General features: G+C 38.0%; 1 protein-coding gene across 1 annotated transcript in view; it reads left to right on the top strand.

The window, feature by feature from the left end:
- Nucleotides 1–15,708: 15,708 nt before the first annotated feature.
- Nucleotides 15,709–21,273, top strand: part of ELOVL4 (ELOVL fatty acid elongase 4) — a 33,012-nt gene continuing 27,447 nt past the window's right edge. Inside the window, exon 1 of the mRNA XM_030315888.1 lies at nucleotides 15,709–16,106. Within this exon, the coding sequence (XP_030171748.1) occupies nucleotides 16,007–16,106 (100 nt within the window). The 5' untranslated portion in view covers nucleotides 15,709–16,006. The remainder of the gene's footprint in view (nucleotides 16,107–21,273) is intronic.

Genomic DNA, 21,273 nt, shown 5'->3' with positions numbered 1-21,273 from the left:
TGACCTGAGCTGAAGTCAGACACTTAACTGATTGAGCCACCCAGGCGTCCCCCATATTTTAATTATTTATAATTTTAAAAAATCTTTATTTTTTTTAGAACAGTTTAGATTTAAATAAAAACTGAAAGTAGAGTCCCATATACCCTACACCCAGTTTCCCTTATTATTAACATCTTACATTAATATGATACCTTTGTCTCAATTATTGAACTAATGCTGAGATAGTACTTTACTCAGATTTCTTTTTTTTTATTTAAAAAAAATTTTTTTAACATTTATTTATTATTGAGAGACAGACCATGAGCAGGGGAGGGGCAGAGAGAGAGGGAGACACAGAATCTGAAGCAGGCTCCAGCCTCCGAGCTTGTCAGCACAGAGCCTGATGCAGGGCTCAAGCTCACAAACCAAGAGATCATGACCTGAGCCCAAGTCGGACGCTTAACAGACTGAGCCACCCAGGCGCCCCACTACCTTACTCAGATTTCTTTAGTTTTTGCCTAATGTGCTTTTTCTGTTCCAGGATCCCATCCAGAATAATGCATTATTTTTAGTTTTCATGCCTTCTTAGGCTCCTCTTGGCTATGACAGTTTTTTAAGCTTTCTTTGCTTTTGATGACCTTGGCAGTTTTAAAGAGTACTAGTTAGATATTTTACATAATGGCCCTCAATTCGAATTTATTTGATGTTTTCCACATGATTCTACTTGGGTTATGAGTTTGGGCTAGAAAGACCATTTTCATTACATAGGGTAAAGCGCCACTTTCATTACATCAGAGCAAGGTATATACTATCAACATTTCTTTTTAAATTTTTTTTTTCAACGTTTATTTATTTTTTGGGACAGAGAGAGACAGAGCATGAACGGGGGAGGGGCAGAGAGAGAGGGAGACACAGAATCGGAAACAGGCTCCAGGCTCCGAGCCATCAGCCCAGAGCCTGACACGGGGCTCGAACTCACGGACCGCGAGATCGTGACCTGGCTGAAGTCGGACGCCCAACCGACTGCGCCACCCAGGCGCCCCTCAACATTTCTTATCACTGTTGATGTTGACCCTGATCACCTGGCTGAGGGAGTGTTTGTCAGATTTATCCATTGTAAAATTTCTCTTTTTCTTCCCTTTCCATATTGTGCTCTTTGGAAATAAGTCACTATGTGTATCCCTTACTCAAGGAATTATTTGGAATTCGTCTACAAGAGATATTTCTCTCTTCTTCCCCATTTATCCAGTCATTTGTTTATATCAGTATGTACTCATAAATATTTATTTTAAACACTACTTTATCTATTTTTTTGCTCAAAGTGTTTCAACTTTGGGCATTGGGCGCTCTTCCAGTTGTCTCCTGTGTCCTTTTGCCGTACCCACACCAATTATTTTTTCCTCTTTGAACACATCTTTAATTTCTAGTACTAAAAGATGTTCTGAGATCCTCTTATGCATTTCCTGCCCCAGTCTTAGAATCAGTCATTTTTCCAAGGATCCCTGAATACTTTGATTGGAGAATAGTATTAGAAACCAAAATCTGGGTAATAAGTGTGCTTGTTGCTAGTAACGTATCAATACTTCTAAACCCTCTCAGTTGACAAAGCAAAAATATAGACATGCATATATTAACTTGCGTATATACACATATTGATAAATACATCTATGTTTAACCATTTTCATCTATATTAAGCTAAACATGAGTTTACACTGGTGTCTCAAACTCTAATCTATTACCACATGGATCATTCTCGCCTCCTCCAGCTTACCTATAAACTTCCACTCCAACAGTGTGAAACCTAGCTCACATCATTTGCCATGTGTTTACTTAATTGTTTAATCCTACTATACACATACAGCAATATCAGAATTGTTGACTTGTACTCCTGTGGGAAACTACTTTACCAACTAGAGTACATTGCCTATGTCCAGTTCCATTTGCCTTTAGTCTTACAGATGCTATTCATTTCCAAATTTATTTACACCAGTAAATTTTACTCTGACCCCATTCTGTGAGGTCATAGCATACATTTTATAAAACAATTATATTCTTTTGTCACAGTCTGTATTCCATCTTGGGATTCCCCAACCTCTAAATGATTAAAAAAATTTTTTTTATATGTTAAGACTCACACTTTGCTGAGTGAGTTCTATGGATTGTGAGACACACATAGTGTTACTTATCTACCATTACACTACCATATAAAATAGTTTTGTTGCCCTATTAAATGTCCTGTACTACACAGGTTCAACCTCCTCCTATCTCCCTGGGCCCCTGGGAACCACAGGTCTTTTTACTGTCTCTATAGTTTTGCCTTTTCAGAAATTTCAAACAATTGGAATCATATAGTATATAGCCTTTTGACTAGTTTCTTTCAATTAGCAACATTCATTTAGGTTCAACCATGTCTCTCATGGCTTAATAGCCTATTTCTTTTTGTTGCTGAATAATATTTCACTGTATGAATGTACCACAATTTGTGTATCCATTCATCTATTAAAGAGCAGCTTGAGGGGTGCCTGGGTGGCTCAGTCAGTTAAATGTCTGACTGTTGATTTTGGCTGGGGTCATGATCCCAGAGTCATGGGATTAAGCCCCACTTCAGGCTCTGCACTGAGTGTGGAACCTGCTTGGGATTCTCTCTCCGTCTCTGTATCTTTCTCACTCTGCCCCTTTCCCCCACTAGTGCGCGCTCTCTCTCTCTCTCTCTCTCTCAAATAAAAAAAAATAATAAAGAACAGCCTGGTTGCTTTCAGTTTTTAGTGATTATGAATAAAGCTACTATATACATCAATTGCAACTTTTTGTAAGTTTTTTAAAAACTATTTATTTAGAGAGAGAGAGAGAGAGAGAGAGAGAGAGAGAAAGAGAGGGAGGGGGAGGGGCAGAGAGAAAGGGGACAGAGAATCTGGTGCAGAACCTGATTTGGGGCTCAAACTCATGAATTGTAAGATCATGACCTGAGCTGAAGTTGGGCACTTAACCGACTGAGCCATGCAGGCATCCCAATGTGAAACATTTTGTTGGACATAAGTTTTCAAATTGTTTGGGCAAATACCCAGGGGCACGATTTGTGGATTATATGATAAGACTATGTTTGGAAACTGCTAAACTGTGTTCCAAAATGGGTGTACCAGTTTTTTTTTTTCCTTTTGCATTCTTATCAGTGAATGAAAACTCCTATTGCTCTGTAACTTTACCAGCAAATGGATTTGTCAGGCTCTTTTGGAATTTAGCCATTCTAATAGGCATGTAGTATATCATTGTTGTATTTATTTTTTATTTATTTATTATTTTTAAATGCTTATTTATTTTTGAGAGCGAGAACGCCTGAGAACAGGTAGGGCGGAGAGAGAGAGAGTGAGAGAGAGAGAATCCAAAGCAGGCTCCGTGCTGACAGCAGAGAGCCTGATGTGGGGCTCCAACTCACAAGTTGTGAAATCATGGCCTGAGCTGAAGTCGGATGCTAAAACAACTGAGTCACCCAGGTGCCCCATCATTGTTGTTTTAATTTACAGTTCTCTAATGGAAAATGACATTGAGCATCTCATGTGTTTATTTGCCGTCTGTATATTTTCTTTGGTGAGTTGTCCAGATCTCTTGCTCATTTTTAAATTGAGTTATATGTCTTATTACTGTTGAGTTGTAAGAATAGCCTGTATATTTTATTTTTTTCAATGTTTATTTATTTTTGAGAGAGAGACAGAGCACAAGTGAGGGAGGAGCAGAGAGAGAGGGAGCCAAAGCCAGGGTCCAGGCTCTGAGCTGTCAGTACAGAGCCCAAAACGGGGCTTGAACTCTTGAATCCTGAGATCATGACCTGAGCCGAAGTCGGATGCTCAACCAACTGAGCCACCCAGGTGACCCAAGAATACTCTGTATATTTTCAATACAAAGCTTTGTCAGATAAGTGTTCTGCAAATATTTTCTCCAAGTCTGTGGTTTGTTTCTTCATTCTCTAAACAATTTTTCACATAGCAGAAGTTTTTATTTTAATGACATCTATTTTTTTCTTTCACAGATTGTGTTTTTGTGTTGTATCTAAAAAAATCACCAAAAGTCACCTAGATTATACTATCTTTTCACCTAGAAGTTTTATTATTTTACATTTACATTTAGGTCTATGATCCAATTTGAGTTCATTTTGATGAAAGATAGATGGTCTGTGTCTAGTTTTTATTGTTGTTATTGTTTTGTTTTGCATATGGATGTACAATTTTTCTAGTACCATTTGTTGAAAATCTATCCTTTTTTCATTGAATTGGCTTTGTTCCTTTGTCAAAGATCAGTTGACTATATATGTGTGAATCTATTTCTGGGCTTTATATTTCTTCCATTGTTCTATGAGTTCGTTCTTTCAATACCACACCATCTTGATTACTGTAGCTTGATAGGAAGCCTTGAAAGCAGTATAAGTTCTCCAATTGTGTTCTCCAGTATTGTGTTTGCTATTCTTTTGCATTCCATAAAAACTTCAGAATCAGTTTGTTATTAACAGTTACAAAAGAGTTTGCTGGGATTTTGATTGGTACTGCATTGAATATCTAGATCAGATTGGGAAGCACTGACATCTTAACAACATTTAGTCTTCCAGTCAGTGAACATGGAATATCATTTCTCTCCCTTTACTTGTATATTTTAAAATTTATTTCATGAGGGTTTTGTAGTTTCCATACACAGATCTCGTATATAGATCATATACCTGAGTTAGATTTATACCTAAATATTTAATTTTCCTAGATACCATTGTAAGTGATACTATTTTTAGATTTCAAATTCCAATTGTTCATTACTGGTAAAGCAACTGACTTTTGTATATTATTCTTGTATGCTATGAACTTCCTCTATTCACTTAGTAGTTCCAAAAGTTTTTTGTTGTGGTTTATTCTTTGGGGTTTTCCATATAGTCAGTGTTATATCCTGTTTTCCAATCTGTATGCACTTACTTCCTTTTATTTTCTTATCGCACTAGCTAGGACTTACTGTACAATATTGAATAGGAGTAGTGAGAAGGGATATCCTCATCTTGTTCATTATTTTAAAAAGAAAGTGCCCAATTTTTCATTTTTAAATATGATATTAGCTATAGGTTGTAAAGATTCTTTATCAAGTTGAGGAAATCCCTCATATTTCTTGTTCAGTGAGAGTTTTTAATGTGAATAGATGTTGGATTTTGTCAAATGCCTTTTATGTATTAGTCGATAAGATCAATAAGAATTTCTCCTGTAGCTTGTTGATATGGTGGATTACATTGATTTTTGAACATTGAACCAGCCTTGCCTAGCTAGAATAAGTCCACTTTAGAATAAGTCTAATTATTTTTATACACTGTTGGATTTAATTTGGTAATATTTTCTCGAGGATTTTTACATCTATGTTGATGAGAGATTTTGATCTGTGGTTTTCCTTTATCATAATGTCTTGATCTGTTTTTGGTATTGGGATAATGGTGGCCTCATAGAATGAGTTAGAAAGTGTTCCCTCTGGTTCTATTTTCTGGAAGAAATTGTAAAGAATTGTTCTTTACAAATACAATTTTTACAAGAAATTGTAAAGAATCATTTTCTCCTTAAATGTTTGTTAGAATTTACTAGTGAAACCATCTGGGACTGGGGTTATGAGTTACTAATTACAATTTTATAATAGATATAGTTCCATTTACATTTTCTGTTTCTCCTTGTATGAATTTTGGTGGATTTTTAAATTTATTTATTTTTATTTCTTATTTTACAGACATGGGGGTGGGAGACAGAGGGAGAGAGAGAGAGAGTCTTATGCAGGGCTCAATCCTATGACCCTGGGATCATGACCTGAGCTGAAATCAAGAGTCAGATGCTCAACTGACTGAGCCAACTAGGTGCCCCTGAATTTTGGTAGTTTGTGTCTTTCAAGAAATTGGTCTGTTTCATCTAAGCTATCAAATTTGTGGACACAGATTTGTTCAGAGTCTTCATTTATTATCCTTTTAGTGTCCATGGAACCAGTAGTAATGACCGCTTTTTCATTTCTGTCAATAATTTGTGTCTTCTTTCCTTTTTTCCTTAAAGTTGGTTTGGCTACAGGTGTATGAATTTTAGATCTTATTTGGCTTCACTAGGTCACTGGACCTTTATCAATTACATTTTTGTTTTCAAAGATGTAGCTTTTGGTTTTATTGTTTTTTTCCCTCTGTTTTCTTATTTTCAATTTCATTAATTTCTCCTCTAATTTTTCTTTTCTTCTGCTTGCTTTAAATTCACATTGATAATCCCCAGCTTCCTAAATTAAAAGCTTAATGATTTTAGATTTCTTTTTCTAATATACTCATTTAATGCAATAAAAACTCTCTAAGCACTATTTTTGCCACATTATACAAGTTTTAATGTTTTATTTTTATTTTAACTTAGTTCAGAGTATTTAAAAATTTTTCTTGAAACCTCTTCTTTGACCCATGTGTTATTTAGAAATATGCTGTTTAATCTCCAAATATTTGAGGTTTTTCAAGTTATTTTTCTGTTATTGATTTCTAGTTTGATTGTGTTATGGTCTGAGGACATATTGTATGACTTCTATGCTTTTTAACTTGTTAAAGTGTGTTTATGGCCTAGAATATAGTCTATCTTGGTGAATGTTCCATATAAGCTTGAGAAGAAGACATACACTGTTAGAGTATTTTATATCAGATCAGGTGATTGATAGTGTTGTTTAGGCCAACTATAGCCTTACTGATTTTCTGCCTGCTTCACCTATCAATTACTGAAAAGGGGTGTTGAAGTCTCCAACTATAATAATGGAGCTTTCAACTTCTCCTTGCAGTTCTATTAGTTTTTGCCTCATGTATTTTGACATGCTGTTATTTGGTGCATTAAAGATGTGTTATCCACGTGGATGGAACTGGAGAGTGTAATGCTAAGTGAAATAAGCCATACAGAGAAAGATAGATACCATATGGTTTCACTCTTATGTGGATCCTGAGAAACTTAACAGGAACCCATGGGGGAGGGGAAGGAAAAAAAAAAAAAAGAGGTTAGAGTGGGAGAGAGCCAAAGCATAAGAGACTGTTAAAAACTGAGAACAAACTGAGGGTTGATGGGGGGTGGGAGGGAGGGGAGGGTGGGTGATGGGTATTGAGGAGGGCAACTTTTGGGATGAGCACTGGGTGTTGTATGGAAACCAATTTGTCAATAAATTTCATACATATATAAAAATAAATAAATAAATAAATAAATAAATAAATAAAGATGTGTTATCCTCTTTATATTTTGCTGAATTTGTTTTGATAGATTTTAAAAGGATTTTTATATCTATGGTCATGAGGAATGTTACACTGTATTTTACATTTCTTGACAAGTCTTTTTTAGATTTTGGTATAAGAGTTACATTGACATCATAAAATAAGTTGGGAAGGGTTACCTTCTTTGTATTCTAAAAAATGTGTAAGATTGGCATTATTCCTTCCTTAAATGTTTCATAGAATTTGGCAATGATGTTATCGGTCTGGAGCTTTTTGTTGGGACATTTTTAAATTACAAACTTAATTTCTTTCACGGTTTATGGCTATTCAGACTTCACATTTCTTCATTTCTTCTTGTTTTAGTTTTGATAAGCTACATTTTCTGAGGCACTAGTCTATTTTATCCAATTTATCAAACCTTCTAGCATAAAATTGCTCATAGTATTACATTATTATCATTTTTATGCCTGCAGGTTCTGTGATAATATCCTTCTTTCATTCTCCCTTTCTTTCTTTCTTTTTTTTTTTTTTATTATCTTACCTCAGGGTTTATCAACTTTCTTAACCTTTTCAAAGAGTCTACTGTTGGTTCTGCTGATTTTCTCAACAGGCTATTTTCTGTTTCCTTTTACTTCTGCTCTTATCTTTATTATTTTATTTCTTTTAATTACTTTGATTTTACTTTCTTCCCAGCTCTTTAAGTTAGAAGCTTAGAGCACTGATTGTAAATCTTTCTTCTTGTCAAATAAAAGTGTTTTAAGTAATTTTTTTTTCTTCTCACAGCTGCTCTAGCTACATCCCACACATTTTAGTATGTTATGTTTTAATTATTATTCAGTTTGGAGCATTTTCTAGTTTCGTTTTTGAATTTTTTTGACCCATGTGTTATTTAAGATCATGTTGCTTAATATATAAGTGGTTAGCATTTTTTTAGTATTGTTATTGATTTTTTATTTAATTCCCTTGTGGTCAGAGAACATAGGGTATATTATTTCAATATTTTGAAATTTGTTGAGAATTATTTGATGGCCCGGAAAATTCTAGATCTTTGCGAATGTTCTGTGGGCACTAAAAAAGAATGTGTATTCTTTAGTAGTTGGATTTAGTATCCCATAAGCCTCAACGAGGTCAAATGATTTACATTGTAATATAAATCTATATTTTGTCCATTTATTCTATCAAATATAAGAGATGGTATTAAATTCCCTGACAATGATTTTGAATTTGTCTAGTTTTTTCCTTAGTCTGTAAAAATTACTTTATGTATTTTGAAGTTGTATAAAAGATGATTACCTTTTATTGATCTTTTTCTCTCTACTAGTTTTGGTCAGCCTACCTCCTGACTTCAAGTAAGTCATAGAAAAAAAAAAACCAACAACACTTCTATCATGTTTTAGGCACGCCTTAAAAAAATTTTTTTTAATGTTTATTTATTTTTGAGAGAGAGAGAGAGACAGAGCACGAGCAGGGGAGGGGCAAAGAGAGAGGGAGACACAGAGTCCAAAGCAGGCTCCAGGCTCTGAGCTATCAGCACAGAGCCTGACACGGGGCTCAAACTCACAAACCATGAGATCATGACCTGAGCCAAAGTCAGACACTTAGCTGACTAAGCCACCCAGGCGCCCCATTTTAGGCACTCTTATTTTCAGTTTTTCTGTAATATATATCCATACCTAATACTAAATGACATAAGTAGTATGATAGAAAAGTACAAGATACCATGAAGGTGTATAAAACTTAGCCATGGAAATCAGGAAGAGCTCTCCATGGAGGTGATATATTAATAGTAAGGTGGAAGTTAGCTCTAATAGCAGATTGTGAAAGGAACATTCGAAGAAACAGAAAACTTGTGTGCATAAGCCTTGAGGCAAGGAGGAGCTTGGATCTTTGAAGAAACTCAAAGAAGTCAAGAATAGCTCCATTGCTTCATTGTAGAGTGAAGGCAGAGGTGGCAGAGGAATAGTGGGCAGGGAGGCATATGTAGAGGCTTGAAGCTTCCTGAGAACAGTAGAAGTATTAAGAGGTTTTAAGGCAAGAAGCACCATGATCTGGTGTACAATTTTTAACAAGTACTTAAACTGTTATGAGAATAAATTGCAGAAAGGAAGAAATGGATGCAGAGAGTTAAGAGGTGATTGAGGTGAGTAAGGTGCAGGAGACGAGGGAGGCTTAGGTTAAAGTGTATATAGGAGAGCTGAGGTAAGTGGAAGAAGTCAAAGATAAATTTTGCATCTAGAATGATAGTTGGTCATGGATTGGATGTCGGTGGTAAGAGAGAATGAAGTACCAGTGATGCTTTTTGGCATGTGTGGAAATAGAGAAATATGAAAGAACAGATGGGGGGGCGGGGAATAGGTTCTAGTACACTGCAATTCAGATGTCTAAGGTACATCAAAGAGAAAGTATTACACAAGCTGTGAGATATATGAGCCTGAAGAAGGATCTAAGCTGGAGATACACATTTTGGGAGTTATAAACAGATGGCAACTAATGCCAAGAGAATGGGTCAAATAATTTAGACAGGAAGTATAATTACAAGAAAAAGAGAAGACTATAAAACAACCAGAAAGAACTCTTAACATTCAAAGGTCAGAAAGAAGGAGCTGATGAGAAAAAAGGAGAAAAGGGGGCCAGGTATATAAAGTGATCTTATAAAAGTCAATACTTTCCTTCTGGTGATGTCCTTTTGTTTTGTCTATGGATTCTTCAGAGTCAAGGCTGTTTCTCCAAGGTCTGAAGGAGGTTACTCATTTTTGTGTAATCATTCATTTTGTGGCATGTCCCTCTGCACCGCTGCTGGGCCCAAAACATTGCAGCTAACTACTAGAAAATGTCTTTAAATTCATACACAGTCATTTTCCTTAAGGCATTCACAGAATATCAGAATGGCTCATGAAAGATGGCTTCTGGAATTAGCTAAACATTGGCCTGGAACCAAGGGTCAGATTTTAAACTAAGTCCTTGAAATACAGTTTCTTTCCTTTATAATGATTAATTAATTTCCTCTTAGGAACCCCTTGGTCTTTTCTTACAATGAAACCAGACTGACTGTTAGTAATGGCAAGACAAAAGCATGGTGAAGAGGAACTATCCTTAACACTTTCCATTTATTATCAGATTTCTTGGTCAAGGTTTATATCACTGGTGAAGATGGAGGTATTCTAGGATATAGTAAATGAAGGAACTGGGAACCCAGACAATATTCAAGTGAGAGTGACAGAACTTTTCTCAGTGTAATCAAGCCTGGAAGAGCTGGCAGAAATACCATGGTTTGGCAGATTTATCACTACATCCTTGAGTGCTGACTTGAAGTGTGGCTACATGGCTTTAACGGATGGCTGTGTGAAGGAAGATTGAATCAGTGGCATTAACCATAAAAAGGAAAGACTGGTTGTACATACTGGATGACCCAAAAATGATGATTATCCAGTGCAAGCTATTTATACTTGAGATTCTTGGGAAGGGAGCAGCATATGCTCCTAAAAGTGTGAATCAGAACTTCCAGGGGCTATACAGTTTGAAAATGATCACAAGACATTCTGTCACATAATTCTTTGTTTTAAGTTTATTTATTTAAGTAATTTCTACACCTGGCATGGGGCTTGAACCCATGACCTCAAGATTAAGAGTCACATACTCTGGCAACTGAGCCAGACAGGCACCCCTCTGATACATAATTCTGGGGGAGGTGGTGGTAGGTACGCCTAACTTATTTCCAGTCTCCAATATGCCCAGTTAAAAATTATTACAACAAATCCAGTAAAAGACAAATAAACTGGGAAAATATACTGGCAACATGTATAGCAGATAAACTTATTAATTTTGTTACATAAAATCTTACATATATCCATAAGAAAAATAGACACAACTAATAGACAAAAAATAGCCAGAGAATGCAAATAGATGGTTCTCAAAATAAGCTAAAATGACAATTAACATGATAAAACATTAAGCAACAATGAAATAATATTTGCCTATCAGATTGGTAATGATTGCAAGGCATAAATTCAGTGAGGAGAATAAATTCAGGCTTGATGGTTTCCACAGTTTTTTCTATAACAATGATGGCATCCTTCCTTAACTTTCATGATGTAATCCTTCCTTACTTTCATCATGCGTTAACAACCCTTTCCACAGAGTACCATGTGTAATGAGCCTTAAAGGTCCTTATGACCCCCTAATCTAGAGGCTGAATTAGAGACATTGTGTTTGGGGGCAAGTAGACCATTTTAACACTTTTGGTGTTGAAATCATGGGGTTCTGGGTGGCCAGAGGCATTGTCCAATATCAAAAGAACTTTAAAAGGCAATCCCCAAAGGCAAGATCCTTCCTGACTTCAGGGACAAACTATTGAGGGGACCAATCCAGAAAAAGTGTTCTTGTTGTCCAGGCTGTCTTGTTGTACAACCAAAAACCTGGCAGCTGGTGTTTATCTTTTCCCTTCAAGGCTAAGGGATTAGCAGCTTTATAGATAAGAGCAGTCCTGATCATAAACCTGACCGTATTTGCATAAAACAGTACAGGTGACTTTCCCTTCTTGCCTTCAACCTGGTGCTCACTTCTCTTTCTTTCTAATAAATGTCTTTTGTGGCATTTTATTCCAGAATAGGGCACTTCTATCTGCATTAAAAACCGGTTTAGGCAGATATCCTTTCTCCTCAATGATTTCTTAATGGTGTCTGGGAACTCATATGCTGCCTCTTGATTGGCAGAAGTTGCTTCTCCTGTTAACTTGACATTAGTAGCCAAATTCTTTTTTAAAATTATCAAACCATCCTTCACTGGCATTAAATTCTCTAGCATCACACGCTTCACCTTCCTTTTGCTTTAAGTTGTCATATAATAACTTCACTTTTTTTTCAAATATTAGAGTCTATAATTATGCCTTTTTTATAGCAATCCAGAACCCACATAAAAGCTGCATTTTCAGTATGAGATAAAAAGGGAGTTTGCAAAAAGTTCAAGGTTTCTGCACCTGCTGGTAGAACTGTAGCAACAGCTTCATGACTTGTCCTTTTATTTTTTTTTATTTTTTTATTTTTTTGACAACGGTCCTTACACTAGATTCATTTGTCTTGAAACAGCAGGCATCTGCAGCTGCAGATCTCAATCTATGGTACATATCAAGCAATTCACCTTTTTCTTGTAATGTCGTGACTTTTCTCTGCTTCTTGGGAGCACTCCCAGCATCACTAGTGACACTTTGTATGGTTCCCATTCAAGGCTTACAGTATTGCACTAAACATGATGAAAACTATGTGAGATCCAGGAGAGATCACTTATTACTGTGATTCCCAGTGTACTGGAGAGACATATTATTCATACAGAGAGGATCAGTATCATACAGTGTGTATTTAAAAAATTTTATTTGAGAGACAGAGAGAGAGAGAAGCAGAGGGGGAGAGGGAGAGAATCTTAAGCAGGCTCCATGCTTAGTCCTGATGCAGGGCTCTATCCCACAACCCTGGGATTATGACCTGAGCTGAAATCAAGGGTTGGATGCGCAACTGACTGAGCCACACAGGTGCCCCTCACACAGTGTTTTAAGTGGATACTGGCAACACTTGAGCTCACCACAATAACAGGAAGGGGTTATGAAATTATCACAATAGTACAGTATGTACTACAGTTAATTTCATGCAGTTATGACTTAGTATTGTATCTTTACACTTGTTTACATTTCTCTCAACTGTGAATCGTGCCTTGTATGGTCTATAAATGTTTGTGTGGGTAAGTTTTGATAAGTTTTAACTTTTCATAATAGATTTGCTATATTTTATGATAGCAAATGATAAAATAGATTAGTATCTACATATATTGTACACATTCATGACACACCTAATTTTATTTTTTTGATATTTCTAGATCATGTGGTTCATCTGTGAGTTTTTCATATTGTTGCAAATCTCCAAAAGTTTTTCCTAGATTCTTATGAGAAAAAATCCATGTATAAGTAGACCCACATAGTTCAAACCTGTGTTGTTCAAGGGTCAACTTTATTACCAAGGATTTTCTCCATTTTCTGTAAGTATTATCTACAATTTACTTATGTAACATTTAAGGCCTTTCTACGATTCTTCATCAAACTACATGCTTTCATTCCTGATTCAACAGATTCTTAGGTTCACTTTTTTTTTTGAAAGCACAGGTTGCTAATGATATTGACAATGTGGAAAGGCAGAAACACTAGGGAAAAAATGGACAGCTTGATTTATGTTGTTAACTCTGCATGGGCTGTAAGAAATGTTAAAATATTTTGCTATTTTATATAAAATCAATTTTTATGATAATCATATCCCCTCTCAATTTTTTGTAGATAACTATATCTTATTTGTATTCAATCCACAACAAATAATTCTAGGCCTCAAAATTTTGCAGATACTATGGATGCATATATTTGATTTTGTTCTGTCACGATGCCACCAAGGTCTTGGTTAGATGGTTGTCACTCTAGGTGAATGAACATGCAGGTCTCCTTCCCTTTGCGAATTGAGTATGTACTGGACTATTAGTCTCTATACTGGGTAATGGAGCTCCAGAGTGGGTAAGTTCTAGGGTACTTTTCTTGCTGTATGATTAGACAGATCATAAATGCAAATAAACATACTACTCTTCTCGGTACTGTGAAGGAAGTGTAAGTGCCACTCCTGACTTTTTGTCATCACTTGTCTAGGATTTTCTTGTATGTGACAGGCGCCCCCTAGTGAATAGAGGGGCTTAAATTGGCCTCTACTACAGAGAGGCTAGAAAAATACTTGAAGCTGTTATAACAAGTTCACACTGCATTAAACAACTAAGATGCTGAATGAAGTTTTGTGTGTGTGAATGTGGGTGAGGATGGGGATCTGTTCTCCATAAAAAGTATCCAGGATTTCACTATATAGAAGTAGTAATCAATTTTCTAGGTGAAGGTCAAACTGATCTGAACTTCACTAGATCATCAAAGTACATAGAGTAGATCACTGATCTTTATCTACTCTTCAGGTATTACAGTTTGACTGTGTGTATATAAATATCTACTAAATTCTGTATGATACACATAACTTTGGGGTTGAGACTTGAGAAACCATAATTTCAATCCAAAAACTTTAATCTGGTAAATATATTTGATAAATTACATTTTATTTGGTTAATTTCAAGAATACAGCATTAAAGAAGACTGTGGTTGCTTGATATAATAAATCAATTACATTTAATTACCTCTTCTCTCCCTAAATCTCCTGCCACTTATAATAGTCTTTATGTTCTGAAATAAGTATGTTATAATGTTGACATCATCATAAATATTCATTAGTTATTATTTATAGCACTGGGTTAGGTCCTCAATGAGGAACTAAAAATAATTCTTATCCTCTAGGATGTTGCCAAGATAAAATAAAGTCAAAGAACATATAACCAAATCAACTGGAAAACAAATAAATTATCCAAATATGCTAAAAAACAGCATTCCTATTATTTTAACAGTGCCAAAGAGCAGAAGCAATCACACACTTGACTCAGTGGTTTAAATGGAGCATCCTAAACCAACAACTGGAGAAAAGGTTAAACAAAAAGTAGGTGACATGTTTAAGTAACAAGTAGGTGAGAAGTTTATTCTCAAAGGTCTTGTTGACATCAGAAACTATCAAATTAAGAACTGTATGTAGATTATACTTGCTACTTTTCAGGGGTATATTATATTGTTGGCTCCCACCTTACCATCTAAACAATTTTTAAAATAAAAAATTAATATTTTCTTCTTTCCCCTAGATTGTCCTTTGTCTCCTGAGCAATTATCCTTTTACATTCACCTCAACTTCTTCAGGTCCAAGAGGACTTCTCTAACAGTAAGGGCTCTCTCCGTCCTCCCTCTTGTCTGAAGCCATAATGACCTTATTTAAGACAATTATATTGCTTTGATTATTCCAGGTATAATAAAAGAGTCTACAAAACACATGCAAGCATTCATTCAAATTATTTGTAAATTGGTTAGTGAGTAGACCCCAAAGTCCAATCACAGTGTAGCTTGGAAGACAAATATCACTTCACTAACTTAGAGGGATAACTTGTGCATTTCTCTTGTCAGGACAGGCATGTGCTAGTAGGGGTGAAAACACCGAACCTAAAGGAAATAGAAGTGAATGACAGGTAAGGACCAAAGCACCTCGCCTACCTCATCCTTGCTCACAAAACGCCCATTCTTCCCTGTCTTGTTTCCTAAGATGTATCGGGGAGGAAGCGAGGTCACCCGTGGGAAGGCGGCGTACTCTCCTCCTGACGACCGAGACTGAGAAGGAGCCTTAGGGAGACTCGCGGGGTGGGCGGTGGGAAGACAGACAGCTCAGAAGGGCCCAGGTGTCTGGCTCCCGCACGGCGAGAGGTGCGGGGCGGCGCGCGCCTGCGCGGACCTGGCTCTCGCCACCCCACGACCGCAGCATCCCTGCGCAAGAGTCCCAGCGGCGCGGGCGGGAGGAGGGGCGGCGGCCCCTCCGCCCCGCGCGCGCGGCCACGTGACTCGGGCCGAGGGGATTGGAGCGGCGGCGGCGCGAGGCGGCAGACTGGTGCAGCGCCTGGAGCTCACGGCGGGATCTCCTCCTCCTCTTTCTCCTGGGAGCCTGGACGGTACCTTCTCCTCCGCCCGGCTAGTCGGCGCAGCCGCCGCATCCCTACCTCCGCGGCGCCCCGAGGAGGAGGAGAAGACGCAGCTGGGCCGCTGCCGTTAGAGGGGTCCCCGGCTGCCTCTCACTCCGTCGGCGTCGCCTTCGGGGTCAACCCGCCCGCGGTGTCTCCGCTTTCTCCTCCCGCTGCCGCCGGCGCCCGCTTACAGCCGCGATGGGGCTCTTGGACTCGGAGCCGGGCAGTGTCCTCAACGTGGTGTCCACGGCGTTGAACGACACCGTGGAGTTCTACCGCTGGACCTGGTCCATCACAGGTAAAGCAGCTGGCTGCCCCGTCTTCGTCCGGCCCTGCAGTCCCTCGCTCCCTGCGGCTTTTGGGATGCTGCGGATCAGAGGAGATGCGGGGCGCGGGGACCGCGGTCTGGCACTGGTTAATCTGATCCGAACGTTAAGGCCTCCCCCTCCCCCCGCGACGCTCGCAGGGTTTTCCTCCGAGCTTCCATCTCTCGTCAGCTTCTCGGATGCTGGGGCTGACATATCAGATGGAGCCTGGGCTGCTAAGAGCTCGTCGCAGGAACCACTCCACCCTGTACTCCCACATCTCCCAGTCTCGTCTGACAGTTTTAACTTATGCACAGGATTGGTTTTAACATTTACTAATAATAGTCCTTTTGTAGAGATGGCTGGGAGAAGGAGGAGGGCTTCAGTGGTAGCTGTCTTTTTTTGCGTCTCTTCGGCCTCCTGGTTGCATTGACATAATCTGCTAAACCTGCTAATGTTTAGTCTAACTCATCCATCTATACTATAATTTGGAACAAAAAGTAAAAAGCCATTGTTTGTCCTCTTGAACCTTGCAGGATGTTAGTTTCTGAGGCTTTTTCAGCAGCAAATATGTTTGAAGTGATTGTCTATAATGGCTTTGCGCAGTGCAGTGCAGTCAGGGGGTGGGGGAGGCTAAAATACCCGGAAAGAAATAAGTCTTTAGGAAGGGGGTCTCTCTACAGCAGCACCTAGAGGTCGTCCCAGCAGCCTGCATGTATACAATTTTCTTAAATTAGCAAACTTTTTCCCCTTAGCGGTTGTAGTTTGACAGGGATCGTCTATTGGTGGATTTATGCAGCTCTTCTAGTGGGAGCAGTTGGGCTATTATGTTATTTTTACCTTTTGCCATTGATTTTCTTAATTTGCTTCAGTTGCTTTTGGTTTTAAAGCACTTAAAAGTTTTTGAAATTACAAAAAAATTAGCCTAACGGGATTTTAGAAATGATCTTATGATTTATAATTTTCTAGTCCTTTTGCAGTGTGGCACTGCATCTCCAGCAGTGGAGGAGAGTAACCTTACACATTATGACTCTGCCTCCTTTCCCTAGAAATGAAAATATATTCCTGTAGTTTTGTATTTGTTGTCAGAGTAAATGGAACCGTGGTTACAGCGTGATTACAGTACAATATGTGAGATACATTTTGTAGAGAAAAATGTGTGCTGGAATTATTTCTGTGTGAGACAAAATGATTCTTCGACATTGTTGTGGCTTTAACTTCTTCAGCTAGGAATCTCAGGTTTGGCACTGGTAAATAAGCTGTTTTAATTAGCCGTTGCAGTTGGAAATGGTTAAAAGGCAGTTTTTAATGGAGTCTTTCTTTAAATCTTCTATGTGCTGTTACACTGAGGTTACCCTGTACCTACGAGAGCTGGGAAAGATGTACCCTTCCCTTCATCTCTGATTTTGGTTGTTTAAGCATTGCATCAGGGTTTCCCATTACACAATTGTGCAGAGCTGAACATCAGCTTTGGCAGATAATTGTACTTTGCATACTTTAGAGTACAGACATCGTCAAGGTCCTCCAATCTCAATTCAGCCAGAGCCACACCCAGAAGTTCTCATTCCTGTCTATTATTCCCTTCCTATCTCAGAGCTTTCTTACTTCTCGAGTCTCAGAAACAAAAACTGAGTGCAAAGGTAGAATACACTTTTCTGTGTTGGTTAATTCCTTCCTAATGATGCTGCTGTAAAAAAATACGAAAAAGATAGGAAATTTTGTGCAGTTGCCTCATGTGAAAACTTGCTACTAGCCTGTGAAGGGCATATAAGATAATATTGTAGACCAAGTCTGAGAAGTGAGAGTAGCCACTGGAACACAAGTGACCTCTCACTAGCAAGTTAGAGGGAAGGTATTCACCCATGCCCCGGCTATCCACTTACGAAACCTGAGACTGCTTCCTTGCTTTCTGTAATGAGCTACCTGCTGTAGGTAGATGGTATTTCTTAAACCAACTTAGAGGCTTAGTGGGATATAGTTTGTTCTGCCTTTCTGCTGTGAGGAGAAATATTTTTTTAGATGCAGGCAGGACAGACCTGAACCCCATAGTGTCCCATTTCCTTTCACCCCCTATCCTATGCTCTCCGTGCTACCTTTCTTTCACAACTTCACACTGCTCTCCACAAGGATCTCCTCTTGCTATAATTTCATGAAAATCTGAGTGAAGGAGTTTCAAAGTAGAAGAGTAGCTTATTAGATGAAGCTGAATAAAAGTTGATGAGTCAGATGTTTGGAAAGAGGGAGAAATAAAAATGGGTGGAGAGAAAAGATGGTCTTGAGAAATAGAGGTGAGTGATGAAAGGACACAGATTATTCAGAGAGCAAGATACGAACTAGGCTCTGTGCCCTTGAGTGCTTTCATTCCCAGACTGTAGTTACATGCTTCTATCTCCGTTTTATTAGTCCATTAAATATTTCTCTCCACTGAAGTTTCTACCTAAGTGTAAATGAGTGTATCTGCTTTGGACTGTCATAACAAGAATAGTTACAGATTTGTAGAGTATATTTGGTGATGCAAGAGATCTTTGCCCTAGGGCAAACGGTTTCTGGAAAAATATCATTTTGTGCTATTATATCAAATGGTACTATTTAATAAAACATACGGTGGTGCTCAAAGCAATGTATAAAAACTGGGCTTTTCAAAGGCACATGTCTAGCAAATACAGAATATGACCCATAGAGTATTAACACAGGTAATGTTACTTTTACTATAATTGTTAGCACTGAAGATTTTTTTTAATGTTTGTTTATTTTTGAGAGAGACAGAGACAGAATGTGAGTGGGTTAGGGACAGAGACAGAGGGAGCCCGATGCGGGGCTCAAACTCATGAGCTGTGAGATCATGACCTAAGCTGAAGTCTGATGCTCAACCAACTGAGCCACCCAGGAGCCCCAGCTGTTAACACTTTATACGTTAGTATTGAAACTTTGAAAAAGCTGTACTTTAGGAAAAACAACAAAAATAATTCTCTACTTCCCTATATTATATTTTTAGAGATTTTGAACAATGAGTTAATCTCGGTGTATATTACACAGGAAAGTATAGACTGCTGTAGAACTTTATACTAGTTGGTGGCATGGGAGTAGGTATTCTGATGTTATTGAACTTTTTTTCCTTCTGTTCTTTTACTTTATGAGTACATTAAAATTATTAGGACTGGGATACTAGGCTCAAAGTATATAAAATCAAAGTTGTATGTAAAATTTTAAACCTGGTGAATCTTAGTATTCTCCAACTTATAAATACCCCAATTATCTACAATATCTATTGTATTTGTTTATTAAAATAAATGCTTATTAGTAGCCTTTTGTGTAACTGAATTTAGCATAGAAATATCCGACAGAGTTAATAGCCAGCATGCCTGCAATAAGGCCAGCTGTCTCCTGAACTGCCATATTTCTTTTTGGCAGCATGTTTTTAAACAGCCATTGTTCATGAAGTACGTATCGGTAGTGGTGGGGAGGGGGGCGGGGAGTGGAGGTGGTTGGCATTGCTCTCTGTTTACAGATAATAGTAGCCCATATTTTGATGCAAAATTTGTGTTTACTTGGGAGTTAAACTTAGAGCATAAAGGGCCTGCTTGGTTTTGGAGGGGCAGAAGGGAGAGGAGGATGAGTGGTACAGGAGGAAGGAGGACTCTTGTAGGATGATGATGAAATTTGGAAGCAAGGCTTGTATAAGGATTTATTCTTTTCTCCTTACCATGTGTGGGCATAGTTCTGGGCTCTGGAGAAAGAATGAGGACACTTGGTCACTGCACCCATGCAGCTTATGAAGTCATGGCTATTCCACCTTGGGAATCCAAAGGGTCCTTTGAAGGCATGATCTGTGGTTCTGTGATCTGTCAGAATTAGGCCTAGCTGGTGCCTAGGAAAGTCAGAAAAGTCCTTCTTCACTATTCTTATCTTTACTTCTTTTACCTGCAGTACGGTCTTGAGTTGTAAGAAGAATATACAAGCCCTATTTTTAGAATATTTCAGCTGTCACCATGTGGAGTTGATGTGAATATTGTCAGAGAGTATTTGTATAGGTAGACTAAGGAGAAGGGCTTCAAAGACTAAAAATTCATGGAACTGAGAATGTGTTTTAGGGTCAGTGAGTCATCCTGATTTGCTGAAACTGGGGGTGTGTGAGAGGGGACATTTAACTCAGCTCATATAAGCTGGGGTAAAAGGTCTGTCCCTGGGAGTGCTAGGCCTACATGCTAGCATGTGTTTTAAACATGTTACAATATATTTATATTAGTTTTATTATTTGTCACAGTTAATGTGTAGTCTTTAATCTTTGTTATTGTCTAAAGTATATTTTGTTTGTTTGTTTGGCCTAGCCTGGAAGCCTAGTTACCATTTTTGATGTTTCTTTGAGAAAAGACATTCTAAATTCCAGGCAGCTAATTAAAGATAAATATGTGGGACATCACCAGCTCCTAACATGAGATCTCCCTTAGCTAGTGTTTTCAGTGAGGTCCTAGAGTTATCCTTCTCTCTCATAACCTCCCTGAAGCCTCTAAAAGGTCCACACCATTTAAGGATTTTTTTTGTTTTTGTTCTTGTTTTGGTGGTAGACTCTTAGACTTTAATGTCTGCTACTCTTGTCCATTCCCCAACAGCCTCATAGCAGAACATCCAATCACAGATGAAATTACAGGAGGGTAAAACAATGCAAATTCTAAAACTGGTGTCGGGATAGTTTTATACAGTTAGATTTTTTGGCTTAGGTAGATGAGGTTTTACGAATTACGTAGGTAATTATGTCAGACAGTGCTTTTGTGAGCCACAAAAAAGTTGGTTATCCTTTTAAAATTGAATTTGTTAGATTTTTTTTTTCTCAAGTCGTATGATAATGTCATTAGTGAGTGATTTAATATTACTAACCTAAGTATTATTTTGGGTTTATTGAGTCATTTATTATTTCAAATTAGACATATAAGCACATAGAGAAGGATTCTATAACAGAGCAGACTCTTTTCTCACTTTAGATGGCTCTTTTTTCCTTTTCATGATTTGGACATTTTTCCTTTTAAAAATCAAGGCACTAGGGCACCTGGGTGGCTCAGTCAGTTAAGCTTTCGACTTCAACTCAGGTCACGATCTCGAGGTCTGTGAGTTGGAGCCCGCGTCGGGCTCTGCGCTGATGGCTCGGAGCCTGGAGCCTGCTTC

This window comes from Lynx canadensis, chromosome B2 (assembly GCF_007474595.2).
Source record: "Lynx canadensis isolate LIC74 chromosome B2, mLynCan4.pri.v2, whole genome shotgun sequence".
In the NCBI taxonomy this organism is placed as follows: domain Eukaryota; kingdom Metazoa; phylum Chordata; class Mammalia; order Carnivora; family Felidae; genus Lynx; species Lynx canadensis.
This window is presented reverse-complemented; position numbering and strand designations above follow the sequence as displayed.